Raw genomic sequence first — 13082 nt, 5'->3', positions numbered from 1 at the left:
CGGAATCAGTCCTTTCTTCAAGAGCTTAGATTCCAAATCAAATCACTGTGTATCGTCACTCATCACTCTTTAGATGTCCATATTGCTTCTGGAAGTGTAGTGGCAGGAGAAGGTCATGCTAATCTCAGTTGTTATATTTGGTGTCAGGTACAACAGAAATCAAGGGCATTTCAGTCCCAATGACCTTCATAATTTGATCTCTCACATTCCATGTTTTCTAGCCAAGAAAATAAACATTGGCGTACAAAGTTAGACATGCTTAACACTTTCACATTTGCAAAGTGCTTTCATGTTACCTGAGCTTCATCATCACACTGTTTGCAGGTGAGAAAACTGAGCTTCAGGAGGGTGAACAACATGTCTAAGGTTCTGCACTTAGTCCTTGGCACCACCAGGATCGGATCTGGGTCTTGACGAGGCCCCAGGGTGCAGCGAGGGCTTCCGTGTTCTGTGGACCCAGGTTCCAGCCTCAGTTCTGCCACTAATTGGCTTCATGGGTGTGTCCAGGCCTCACTTTCTTCTGCTTTTAAATGGGCATAATCGTAGTACCTGCCCCATCAGGTTCTTGTGAGGGCAGAAGGACATTATACATAAGAAGAGCTTGGAGCCTGACCTGTGGTGGCGCAGTGGGTAAAGCGTCAACCTGGAAACACTGAGGTTGCCGGTTCAAAGCCCTGGGCTTGCCTGGTCAAGGCACATATGGGAGTTGATGCTTCCAGCTCCTCCCCCCTTATCTCTCTCTCTCCTCTCTAAAAATGAATAAATTAAAAAAAAAAAAAAAAAGAAAAAAAAAAAAAAAGGAAGAGCTTGGAGAGCACCTGGTGCAGAGGAATTACCGGAAGCGGTAGCTGTTAGTATTAGTTTGATTCTCCATTAATTAGTAATGAATCTAGCTACAATTAATAGAATGTAAACAATATTGACTTAAACAAATGGGGGTTACTTTTCCCATGCAGGAAGAAGTTTAAAGGTAGGCCATCTTGGGTGGCCAACAGCTGAATGATGCCATGAAAGGCAGTCTGTCTTCTTTCATTCCATTCTGGTCTCCGCAGCATATGGGTTTGCTGCTTCATGGTTGCAAGGTGGCTGCTGCGACTCCATCCAGAGGAGGTGCAGCATCAGTTATTTCCCGCTTTTGTAAAAAAAGCAAAAGCTATCCCAGAACCCCACTTCCAACTTCCAGCCACAGCAGATGGCTGCTTTTGTCTCACTGTCCTGGGCCGTGTCTTCTGACTGTTTGCAGCTGCAAGGCACTTGGAACCGGAGCATTTAACTTTCCACATTTGATTGTATAAGGGGCAAGGAAGAAGGTGAATGAAACTGGGAGTAGACTGAGCCAACTGTATTTGCCACAGTCCTTCCCATCTCTCGCAATGTTATTTAAAAAAACTATTTTATTGGTCGTCAGGTGTAGAGGGCTTAGTTAATCCTAGTCATGTGCTCATGGCACATGCACAGAAAAGCCCCTTTCTAGACTGAGTCCCCTTTGTTCTCACAAAATGTACACTGTTTCCTGTGCATCTGTTTTTCTTAACCTTTTAATTAAAATACACGTACACTAAAGCACACAGATATTTCCAGATGGCTCAGTAGACTTTTATTATTTATCCTCAGGAAAGCCCCACTCTGATCACTGTATGGAACCTTCCCAGCATCCCCCAAATCTTCTTCTTTTCCCCAGTCTGTCAACTCCCTCCCAAAGGTGGTCACCATTCCTCTGATCTATCTTCCTTTCAGTCTGTTGGGCCTGTTCTCTGACTCCATCTAAATGGAATTGTGCATTCGTCCAGTTCTCCCCACTCCATTATCCTTAGGGTGGATGTTCCAAGACCCCCAGCGAGTGCCTAAAAGCACCGACCACTACATATACTGTATTTCTTTCTACACATACACTTAAAGAAAGCACTTTCTGGCTTCTTTCTGGCATATTCGAATAGTCAGCAGCACTCCTCTTGTGCTTTGGGGAATGTTGAAGTAAAATAAGGGTCAGTTGGACACGAGCACTGTGATACCATGACGCTCTGATCATGGAGAAGGATACTAAGTGGCGAATGGGCAGAGGACACATAACAATGAGGAATTGCTGGACAAAGGGGTGATTTACATCCCATGCATGACCGAGTGGGACAGCATGCGATTTCATCAAACTACTCAGAATGGCATGCAGTTTAGGACTTACAAATTGTTTATTTCTGGAATTTTGTATTTAACATCTGTGGTCCTCAGTTGACCGAGGGTAACAGAGACTGGGAAAGCAAACCCACAGGTAAGGGGGGACCACTGTAATCTTTTAGGGTGTGACTTATTTCACCCAGCTGTGAGAGGCATCTGTTCTTACCTGTAGTGGGAGTTCATGAATGCATTTGTTTCCTGCTTTCTGTGCGCTGCCTGTCTGTACAGACCTGGGGAGGTGGCATTGTGAGAAGCGGAGCAGCACAGAGATGGAAGTCAGCCCTTTTCCACTAGTGGAGCATCTTTTCCTCCTAAAAACCACCCCCACTGGCTTCCTGCGGAGCCTGCCTGGGCGCTGCTCCCTCCAATACCATGTCTACTTTAAAAGGAATCTCTTGGGGACTTGTGTGTTTGCCTTGGATGCTGTCAGCGTAAAAGAATTTTCTTGAACACTTCTTCATTTGGAGATGGTGGGAGAAGAGAATAAGAGAGGGATGCTTTCTAGAAGGACATTTTTAGGCAAAGGAGTAAAAGCACCAACTAAAAGCATTATCAGGAACTTGGGCCTGGAAGCCAGCCTTCAGCGCAGTGATTTACGTCTATCTTCTGTGCCTAATCCTTCTACTAGGCTAATTCAGAGCTCAAGTGGTTAAGAAAGTTAAAGCAACTCTGTCTCTCTTGGGGCTGAGAAAACTGGTTTAAATTCAGGCTCTGAGGAGCCTTCCTCCCTGCACGGCTGTGGCTTGTGGGCTTTCTATATCAAAGTCAGTGTGGTTTTCTTTATAAAAATGATCAACCCCAGGACAAACTTGAGAACAGAAATAAGGCTAATGCTTTTCATTAGAGTCTTAAATGGAGATGAAAGGGACTAGTTATTCCTGCAAGTGTAGTCATGTAGGTAAGTCAGGGATCAAGTAGGAAAATGGAAACTATGCAGTTTACTGCAGTGACTGGTTGTGGTGTCTCCTTAGGTGTCTGCTGGGATAATGTTCTGAAATACTCGGCGAGACTTAAGCACAGGCTCTTTGCTTGGCAAGTAGAGCTCACTGCAAAGTGACCAATTTGGCAACTGGGTCATCCTCAGGCACTTTCATTTAGGTCCAACATCTTACATGTTGTGTCTGTGGACATATGGGATTAAGTGAAAGAACAGCCTACACCTGTCACCTCTAAAGATGACCAACCTTGAATTTAGCAATATTTATTGCTGAGTACTGTATAATATGTTACTAAGTTTTTGAGTAATTTATATATCCATGGCCCTTAACAAGGATTTTGCATATGTTATTTTAATTACTCCCCATAGAACCTGGGGAGATAGGTAAGATTATTTCCATTTTGCAAGTAAATAAATTGAGTCGTCGAAGATTTAAGTAATCTGCTAGTAACAGGTATAACAAGTAGGGTTGAAATTCAACACTAGCTCTGTTAGATTCCAGAGGCCATGATCCTTACACTTATATCACACTACATTTTATTTTATTATATATTTTTAATTTTTAGGGAGAGAGAGAGAGAAACACTGATTTGCTGTTTTCACTTATTTTTGCAACCATTGATTGGTTCTCATATGACCAGGGATCGAACCTGCAACTTTTGTGTAGTGGGATGATGTTCTTTTTTTTTTTTTTTTTTTTTTCTGAAGCTGGAAACGGGGAGAGACAGTCAGACAGACTCCCACATGCGCCCGACCGGGATCCACCCGGCATGCCCACCAGGGGGCGACACTCTGCCTCTCCGGGGCGTCGCTCTGTTGCGACCAGAGCCACTCCAGCGCCTGGGGTAGAGGCCAAGGAGCCATCCCCAGCGCCCAGGCCATCTTTGCTCCAATGGAGCCTCGGCTGCGGGAGGGGAAGAGAGAGACAGAGAGGAAGGAGAGGGGAAGAGGTGGAGAAGCAGATGGGTGGGCGCTTCTCCTGTGTGCCCTGGCTGGGAATCGAACCTGGGACTTCTGCACGCCAGGCCGGCGCTCTACCACTGAGCCAACCGGCCAGGGCCGTGGGATGATGTTCTAATGAGATGATGTTCTAAACAACTGAGCTACCCACCACACTACCTTTTAAAATGCCCACCGGCCTTTCTGAGGTGCCAGCCCTGTCACTGGCTTTTGCCTTCCACTCACATACACATCACTCTCTGTCCAACACATGACTGGTTTTAGAACAGCTGCAAGCGGCAAATGCCTTGTCACATGTTTTAATTTTAGCTAGTTGAAGCCTCACTGTGACGCAATTTTATTTTACTAAAGGAATTTTAAAAAAATATTTAAAACCATAGAGCATAATGGAAGACACTATGATGGATAACAAGGAGACATTAGTTTTACTACTAATGTCACCACAAATCAAAGCAAGCCACCAGACCACTGATGGAGACTTAATTGCTATGTCCCTCAGTTTCTCTCATTGATGAAGTGAGGAGGTTGAAGTATGAGGTTATGAATGTCCCTACCTGTTCTAAAAATATGGGCGTCTATAATTTTTGTTTTTGTGATTCTAAAATGGCTTCAGAGTACAAATATTTCTTTTTTAAAATAAAGAAAATTGTTTTCAATTACAGTTGACATTAAACGTTGTATATATTTGTCTCGGCTGCACAGTATAGTGGTTAGAAATTTATATAACTTACAAAGTGACTCTGCCAATAAATCTTGTCCCCACCTGACATAATGTAGAGCTATTACAATATCATTGACTATTCCCTGAGCTGTTCTTTCCGTCCCTTTAACTATTTTGTAACTGCCAGTTTGTACTTCCTAATCCCTTCACCTCTCCCCCATCCTCCTCTTATCTGGTGACTCTCAGTTTGTTCTCTGTGTCCATGAGTTTGCTTCTCTCTTGCTTGTTCGTTAAACAAATATTTCTTAAAGGAGCCTTAATAGCTAAATGCAAATCAAGAGAAGTGTATATAACACTGGGGTTTAAAAAAAAATTTTTTTTAAAGATGTAAGCTCTTTACTCTTCCAAGTAAAGCTATTGATACATGTTCCACTGCAGTTTTCAGTCCACCATTCCCACCAAAAGAAGTGCATAGGCTCTTGAATAATGCATATAGGAGCTTAGATTCCTTGAGGGTCTGGCAAGCTTTAATCTTGGATAAGATGATGTAAAATATTGCAGTAGCCAACCTTAGGTTGCCAACCCAAATATAAATCCCTCCTTGTTCAGTATACGAGTTTATAAAGTAAAATGTTTTAAATTATACCTGGTACTATGAATAGAATTAAGACACTGTTGATTAACTCTGAACATACTAAGACAATATTGTGATCTAACTAGTTAAGAATGTCTTTAAAAAAAAAATACTGCATTATTTTAGACCCAGTAAAGAAAAAACCGGCCATGTGAGTGACTCAGGATCATCTGTCATCAAACATGGGCTCAATCCAGAGAAGGTCTTCATGCAGGTTCATTACTTAAAGGTAAGTGCATCTGAGTGGCAGAAGCCGGTTATAACCGTGTGGCATTTTGTAGGTTACACACATAAACACTAAAGACTAGTAACATGAGTGGGGCAAAACGAAACTATCATCAACATTGTAATGACATTTGACTGGGTAGATATCTGATTGTCCAGTAATCAAAACACTTTATCCCCCCAAAATGAGGCATGAGTCAAAGGAATCTGAACTACTTCCTGCCCTGTACCTCCCTTCTCCCTGGGTCAGGTCAACTTTGAAGGGTAGAAGATTAAAATTGCTGCCAGGTTCCAGCTGGAAGACAGGAATAAGAAGGAGGTATTTTAAGTTGTAAAGGCCTTTCCCGAGAGTGGAGGGAGGGAGGAGCCAGGTGCTGCTGCCCTCTGGTTTGTGATGGGCATCTGGGTTTCCTGTAACCAGGGGACACAAGAATGGGAATCCCAGATGAGTTAAAAACAAAGAAGCCCATCCTTAATTTCTAGACCCAACCTTACTGGTAAGAATATAAAGGGCACCTTGGAACACATCAGATGAAACATTCTAGATGTGCGTAAAGTGCTGGTGGGTGAGTTAGAGTTGACTGATTGTCTAAGCATTTTTCTGATAAACCCACCATAGGCATCTTTTTTTTTTTTTCCTACTTCTTCCTTTCTTCTAGGGCTATTTCCTTCTGCGGTTCCTCGCCAGAAGACTGGGAGATGAGACCTATTTTTCTTTTCTAAGAAAATTTGTGCACACATTTCATGGGCAATTGATTCTTTCCCAGGTAATATATGAGTCCTGGTAAGTCCATGATACAGGCGGTGGGGGTGTAGCATGTGGGGACTAGATAATGTATTAAAAAAAGCAGGGGAAAGATTTACGATTTAATACCCCAAGAAAAATGGGAAGTTAATGAAGTGGACGTTGGGACATGTTGTTTTAGAGAGGGTGATCTCCCTGTATTTTAGGACAGACTGTGACCCAAAGCTGTCCTGTACACATCGATGTGCATAGTTGCATCTTAAGTTACCTTAAAAACAAACACAACCAAACAGCCCTGCTGTTCTTCCTGGAATGATCTTTTTGAGGTTGGCTCCTTATCCTTTTGTCTCAGCTTGAATGCCACGTGCTCGGAGTCACCCCAGCTAATCAGATCTGCATCCACCCTGTCATTCTCTGCCCTCTGCCTTTTTCATTGCCTTCATTGTTGTTGCCATTACTTATAATTATATTTTCACATAAGGTCATTTGGTTTTTTCCTATCTCTTCTATTCTATGTATAAGACCAGAGCACGCTCTTTATTTGATCAGTCCTTAATACATGATTGGCACACAATATGTACACCACATATACATGATAAGCCAATAGATTAACAACAAGAGCCATGGAAGTATTCAGGCAGCTTGACCTCAAAACTATCAGAGAGGCTGCACATAGTAATAAGAAAGTGAACAAAGAAGGAGCAGCTCTGTAAACAGTGCTCACAGCTGATAGCAGGGATGCAGCCTCAACTCAGATTACACTGATGGGTACTTGCGATATTTGACATTTGTGCTCATGTGCAGTTTGGGGTCACATTGCCTCTGCACTGTCAGATGTAAAGGATGTGCAAGTATACTCTGAACACAGGGAGGGAAGAGCATGAGTGTGATGGCTATTCCTGGTCTCTGCATTCTTTTTATTTTTTCAGTTAGGAAAGAAGGACTTTTCCTAAACATGTATTTGGAAGGCAACTCAAAAACTGGCTCAGAAGTCTCATATGCTTGGTTGAATGATTAGCTGAAATTCCTACTTCGGAAACCATTTCTCCCCAAGATTCTGCAGTGTTGAATGAGTGTTATTGTCTCTACTATGACTTCTGAGGGTATGATTGCAACTTCCCATGGGACACCAGTGTTCTCTGCACCAAGTCATTCAGTTTTTTTTAAATCTCTTTCAAATGAGAGCTTAATTGGTTTTTATAACAGCTATATTGAGATATAATTCACATATCATTGCATTCACCCTTTTAAAGTATATAAGCCAGGGTTCTTTTCAAATATACACAAGGTCGTGTCACCATCACCGCTATGTGATTTCTGAACGCTTCCACCACCTTAGAAGAAGGCTCATGTCTGTGAGCAGTCATTCCCCATTCCACCCTCCCAAGCCCCTGGCAACCACTCACCTGCTTTCTGTCTCCAGGGATTTGCCTATTCTGGACAGTTCATATCAATGGAGTCACATGATATAGGGGTGGGCAAAAGCGGGTTTACAGTTGTGAGTACAGTTACTCTTGTATTGTTATTTATTATTTATTATATTACTAATTTGTATTACAACTATAAACCTCTTGCCTCCCCCAAATGTGGCCTTTGTGACTGGTGCTTTTATTCAGCATAATGTTTTCAAGGTTCATGTTGTATCATGCATTAGTACTTCATTCTTCCTTTATTTTAATTTTTACTTTTTAAACTGTGGTAAAATATACATAACATTTACCATTTTAACTATTCTTAAGTATATAGTATATAGTTCAGTGCATTAAGTGCATTCATGTTGTTGTGTACCCATTACTCCCATGCATCCAGAATGTTTTAATCTTCCCATACGCAGTTTGTATCCATTAAACAATAACTCCACACTTTTCCCTCCCCACAGTCCCTGGTAGCCACCATTCTACCTTCTGCCTCTGTAACTTTAACTACTTTAGGGACCTCATATAAGGGGCATCATACATTATTTGTCCTTTTGTGTCTGGCTTATTTCAGTTAGCATAATTTCTTCAAGGTCCGTCCATCTTGAAGCATGTGTCAGAAATTTTCTCCTTTTTAAGACTCACTATTCCACTGTATGTACTGTGTAGCGCATTTTGTTCATCCATTCATCTGCTGAAGGATGCTTGGGTTATTTACAACTTTTGGCTCTTGTGAGTAATGCTGCTTTTGAACATTACTATACAAATATCTTTTTGAGTTCCTGCTTTCAATGTTTTTTGGTTTACTCCCAGAAATGGAATTGCTATATTATATAATAATTCAATTTTGGGGGGACATTACCTTACTGTTTTCCACATTGGTTACACCATATTACATTCTCACCAACAATATACAAGGGCTTCAGTTTCTTCACAGTCTCACCAACAGTTGTTGTTTCCTGGGGGGAGGGATTTTTTTTTTTATATAATAGCCATCCTAGTGAGTGTGACGTAGTATCTTGTTATTTTATTTATTTTTTATTTTTTTAGTGAGAGGAGGGTGGGCAAAGACAGACTCCTGCATGCACTTGACCTGGATCTACCTTGCAAGGCCACCAGGAGATGATGCTCTGCCCATCTGGGGCCCTTGCTCCATTGCAACTGGGGCCATTCTTTTTTTTTTTTTTTTTTACAGAGACAGAGACAGGGATAGAAAGGGACAGACAGACAGGAACAGAGAGAGATGAGAAGCATCAATCATCAGTTTTTCATTGCGACACTTTAGTTGTTCATTGATTGCTTTCTCATATGTGCCTTGACCGTGGGGCTACAGCAGACCGAGTAACCCCTTGCTCAAGCCAGCGACCTTAGGTCCAAGCTGGTGAGCTTTTTGCTCAAACCAGATGAGCCCGCGCTCAAGCTGGCGACCTCGGGGTCTCAAACCTGGGTCCTCCACATCCCAGTCCGACGCTCTATCCACTGCACGGTTCTTTAGCGCCTGAGGTGGAGGCCATGGAGCCATCCTCAGCACTCGGGGCCAACTTGCTCCAGTCAAGTCAGACTGCAGGAGGGGAGGAGAAGAGAGAGAGAGAGAGAGAGAGAAGCAAGAGGAAGAGGGATAGAGAAACAGATGGGCGCTTCTCCTGTGTGCCCTGGCCAGAATCGAACCTGAGACTTCCACACACTGGGTTGATGCTCTACCACTGAGCCAACCAGCCAGGGCAACACATATTTAGTTTTTTTGTTTGTTTGTTTTTAAATCTCTAACTCTATTTTTATTTTATTTTTAATTTATTGATTTTTTTTTTTTTTTGTATTTTTCTGAAGCTGGAAACGGGGAGAGACAGTCAGACAGACTCCCGCATGCGCCCGACCGGGATCCACCCGGCACACCCACCAGGGGCGACGCTCTGCCCACCAGGGGGCGATGCTCTGCCCCTCCGGGGCATCGCTCTGCTGAGACCAGAGCCACTCTAGTGCCTGGGGCAGAGGCTAAGGAGCCATCCCCAGTGCCCGGGCCATCTTTGCTCCAATGGAGCCTCGGCTGCGGGAGGGGAAGAGAGAGACAGAGAGGAAGGAGGGGGGAGTGGAGAAGCAAATGGGCGCTTCTCCTATGTGCCCTGGCCAGGAATTGAACCCGGGTCCCCCGCACGCCAGGCCGACGTTCTACTGCTGAGCCAACCGGCCAGGGCCTAATTTATTGATTTTTAAAGAGAGGAGAGAGACAGAAGAGAGAAAGAGATGGGGAAAGCAGGAAGCAGTAGTAGTTGTTTGCCGCATGTGCTTTGATATGGGAAAATCCAGGGTTTCGAACCAGTGACCTCAGTGTTTCAGGTCAACGCTTTATCCACTGTGCCACCACAGGTCAGGCCATATTTAGTTTTTTAAAAATTCTAGCAATACAGAAAAGTACAAAGAAGAATATAAAATGTCATTCAAAACCTCACCACACATAAAGTCCTAAAATTCATACTAAGTAAACTCATTCCAAAAATTGCACTCTGTATTTCTCTTTCTCCATGTGTCATATATGATATATTGCAGGGATCTGTGTCTCTATGTGTATGTAATGTATATGTGTGTATACAATTATGTATAGATATAAAGATATATTTAGAAATGATTTTTAAAAAAATAAGATATTTTATGTGCTTTGAAATGAAATGTTTTAAATTTTATTTTACTTAAATTTAAAAAATGAAAAAGAAAGTACAGTGAATATAAAGGGCTTTTATGAACTTCATATAAATGTAAGAGAGGTTGTTTCCTAAAAGATTCTTTTGTGGTTAAAAAACAATTACACAACAATCTTTAGAGGTTGAAATTGTTATTTTTTTTTTCTCTTTAGCGATATATTTTATTTTTTGGAAGCCTCAGTTTATTCACTTTTGTAAAAGATGAGGAAACTAGTAATTATGTACTTTTACTACTTTTCCTCCAATTCTAAATATTTCTTAATTAATATATTTGCATTGTTAAGATTCATATTAATTATAGTATGTACTGTAGCCTTGATCTTCATAGTTGTTCATAATCTTAGCTCTGTATTTTTTTTTTTTTTTTTTTTTTTTTCCTGAAGCTGGAAACGGGGAGAGACAGTCAGACAGACTCCCGCATGCGCCCGACCGGGATCCACCCGGCACGCCCACCAGGGGCGACGCTCTGCCCACCAGGGGGCGATGCTCTGCCCATCCTGGGCATCGCCATATTGCGACCAGAGCCACTCTAGCGCCTGAGGGAGAGGCCACAGAGCCATCCCCAGCGCCCGGGCCATCTTTGCTCCAATGGAGCCTTGGCTGCGGGAGGGGAAGAGAGAGACAGAGAGGAAAGCGCGGCGGAGGGGTGGAGAAGCAAATGGGCGCTTCTCCTGTGTGCCCTGGCCAGGAATCGAACCCGGGTCCTCCGCATGCTAGGCCGACGCTCTACCGCTGAGCCAACCGGCCAGGGCTTAGCTCTGTATTTAACGGATTTCAGTATTCACTACCAGTCATTTAACCATACTTCTATATTCACACATGCTGTATTTAATTCAACTTTTTGTTGACTGAATTTTTTTTATCAGATTGATATTCAACTTGCAGAATCACTAGTTCTGTGATGTCTGAGTTCTTATGTGCTTGAGAATATTTGCTTGTTACCTTTACATTTGAATTATAAACTGGCTGGGTATAATATTCTTGGGTTGCATTTAATTTTCTCAGAACTTTGTGGATATTGCTCAACTGCCTTCTGGTATTAAATACTGCTCTTGAAGCTTTTGAAGTCAGACTACTTTTCCTTCTTTATAACACTCAGATAACAGAAGAGTTCTTAATTTATCTTTGACATTTAATGTCAGATAAAAATATTTCATCAGAAAATGACTTGATGTCCATCAGTCTGTATCAATTTATTTTTCATTCTTTCAGGGAAATTGTCTTAATTGTATCTTTGAAAACTTTCTCTTTTTTTTTCTTACAATTGACCAGTTATCCTTATGTCATATCATCTTTGTCCTTCATAGTTGTTATTTTCTAATTGCTTTTGTCCTTTTGTTTTTCATAGCATAGTTTAGCTCAAGCAGAACTATTACTTTTATTATTTATGTTACTATAGTACATTCCCAAGTTACCAACATCCAACTTACGTACAAGTCATACTTACAAATGGATTGCCACAAGTACTATTGGCAATCAACTACAGGTGGATATCAGTGAACATGATATCATAGAGTTACCCGACTCCCATGACAAAGAACTGACCAATGAAGACCTTATGGAACTAGAGCAGCAGATGATAGTGTTTAGGGAAGAAAACAGGGACCTACAAACTCCAGAACTCTGAAATAATTTACTACAAAAGAGTTAGCTGATGCTTTTCTTCTCATCAAAGCAGGAATAGCAAAGTTAGAGGAAAAGACCCTGACACAGAGAAGTTCACCAAAGTTTACCGTGCAGTTACCGAAGGCCTGAGATGCTACAGGGCCATTTATGATGAGAAAAATAAAAACTCTGTACAAACCGCCCTCCATGCCTACTTCAAGATACTGAGACTCTAGCAGCAGAATCAAACCCTGACTCTCTAACACCAGTCCTACCCTCTCCAACAATTCCATCGTCTTCTGCATCATCCAAGATTAAGGTTGTATGTGAAAATGTTTAAGTATTTACATACACAGAGAGGTAAAATGAATACTATGTTAAGACAAACACTTGTCTAAGTTGCATTTAATAGGTAAATGTACTTGTACTAATTTATATACACATTCAACTTAAGAACAAACCTACAGAACCTATCTTGTTCATAACCTAGGGATGGCCTGTATACCATTATTATTGTGGTTTTTTTCTTTAATGTGTGTGTGTGTTGGGTTTTTTTTGCTGTTTTTATTTTATTAATGCTCCAGCACTGGCATTATTTTTGTCCTTAATTTATTTCCTTTGCTTTGAAATCTCTCTTTTCATCTAATTTTATTGTTTTGTGATCTTGTCTTTGTGCTTTTATTTCACTGAATTTATGTTCTTATTACGATCTTGTGATTATTTTGTAGTTAATGGATTCATGGAGAATTTTCTTCTGTTCCTGTTTTATTCAAGATTGGGTTCTTTGTCTTTATGTTATGCTTTTTATCTCTGTCCTTTTTATTTCTGCCATACTTCTTGTTCATTCTCAGCATCAGTAGCACTATTTTGACCTTTCATTTATTCTCATATGTATTGGAATATTATCCTTGATTTCTCTCCCAACTCTTTTTAGGCATGTTTTTTCCTCTCTGTGCTGCAGTTTGAAGCTTGGACATTATGTGTGGAGGGGCAGAAGAGAAGAGCTCCACGGAGCTGTATGCAGCCTTTGTT

The 13082-nt window shown here is 41.5% G+C and overlaps 1 protein-coding gene across 10 annotated transcripts in view; it reads left to right on the top strand.

Moving 5' to 3' along the window:
* Positions 1-13082, top strand: part of AOPEP (aminopeptidase O (putative)) — a 404538-nt gene that overhangs the window by 268462 nt on the left and 122994 nt on the right. For all 10 annotated transcript variants that reach the window (XR_010729101.1, XR_010729102.1, XR_010729105.1 and 7 more), the window contains 2 exons: positions 5491-5593; positions 6249-6356. Coding sequence is in view for 5 of the 10 variants with exons in the window: in XM_066257430.1 (XP_066113527.1) it covers positions 5491-5593; positions 6249-6356 (211 nt within the window). In the remaining 5 variants the exon portion in view is untranslated. The remainder of the gene's footprint in view (positions 1-5490; positions 5594-6248; positions 6357-13082) is intronic.

Source organism: Saccopteryx bilineata, chromosome 2, assembly GCF_036850765.1.
Source record: "Saccopteryx bilineata isolate mSacBil1 chromosome 2, mSacBil1_pri_phased_curated, whole genome shotgun sequence".
NCBI lineage: Eukaryota > Metazoa > Chordata > Mammalia > Chiroptera > Emballonuridae > Saccopteryx > Saccopteryx bilineata.
Note: the sequence above shows the minus strand (reverse complement) of the source record. Positions and strands in the feature narration are given on the sequence as shown.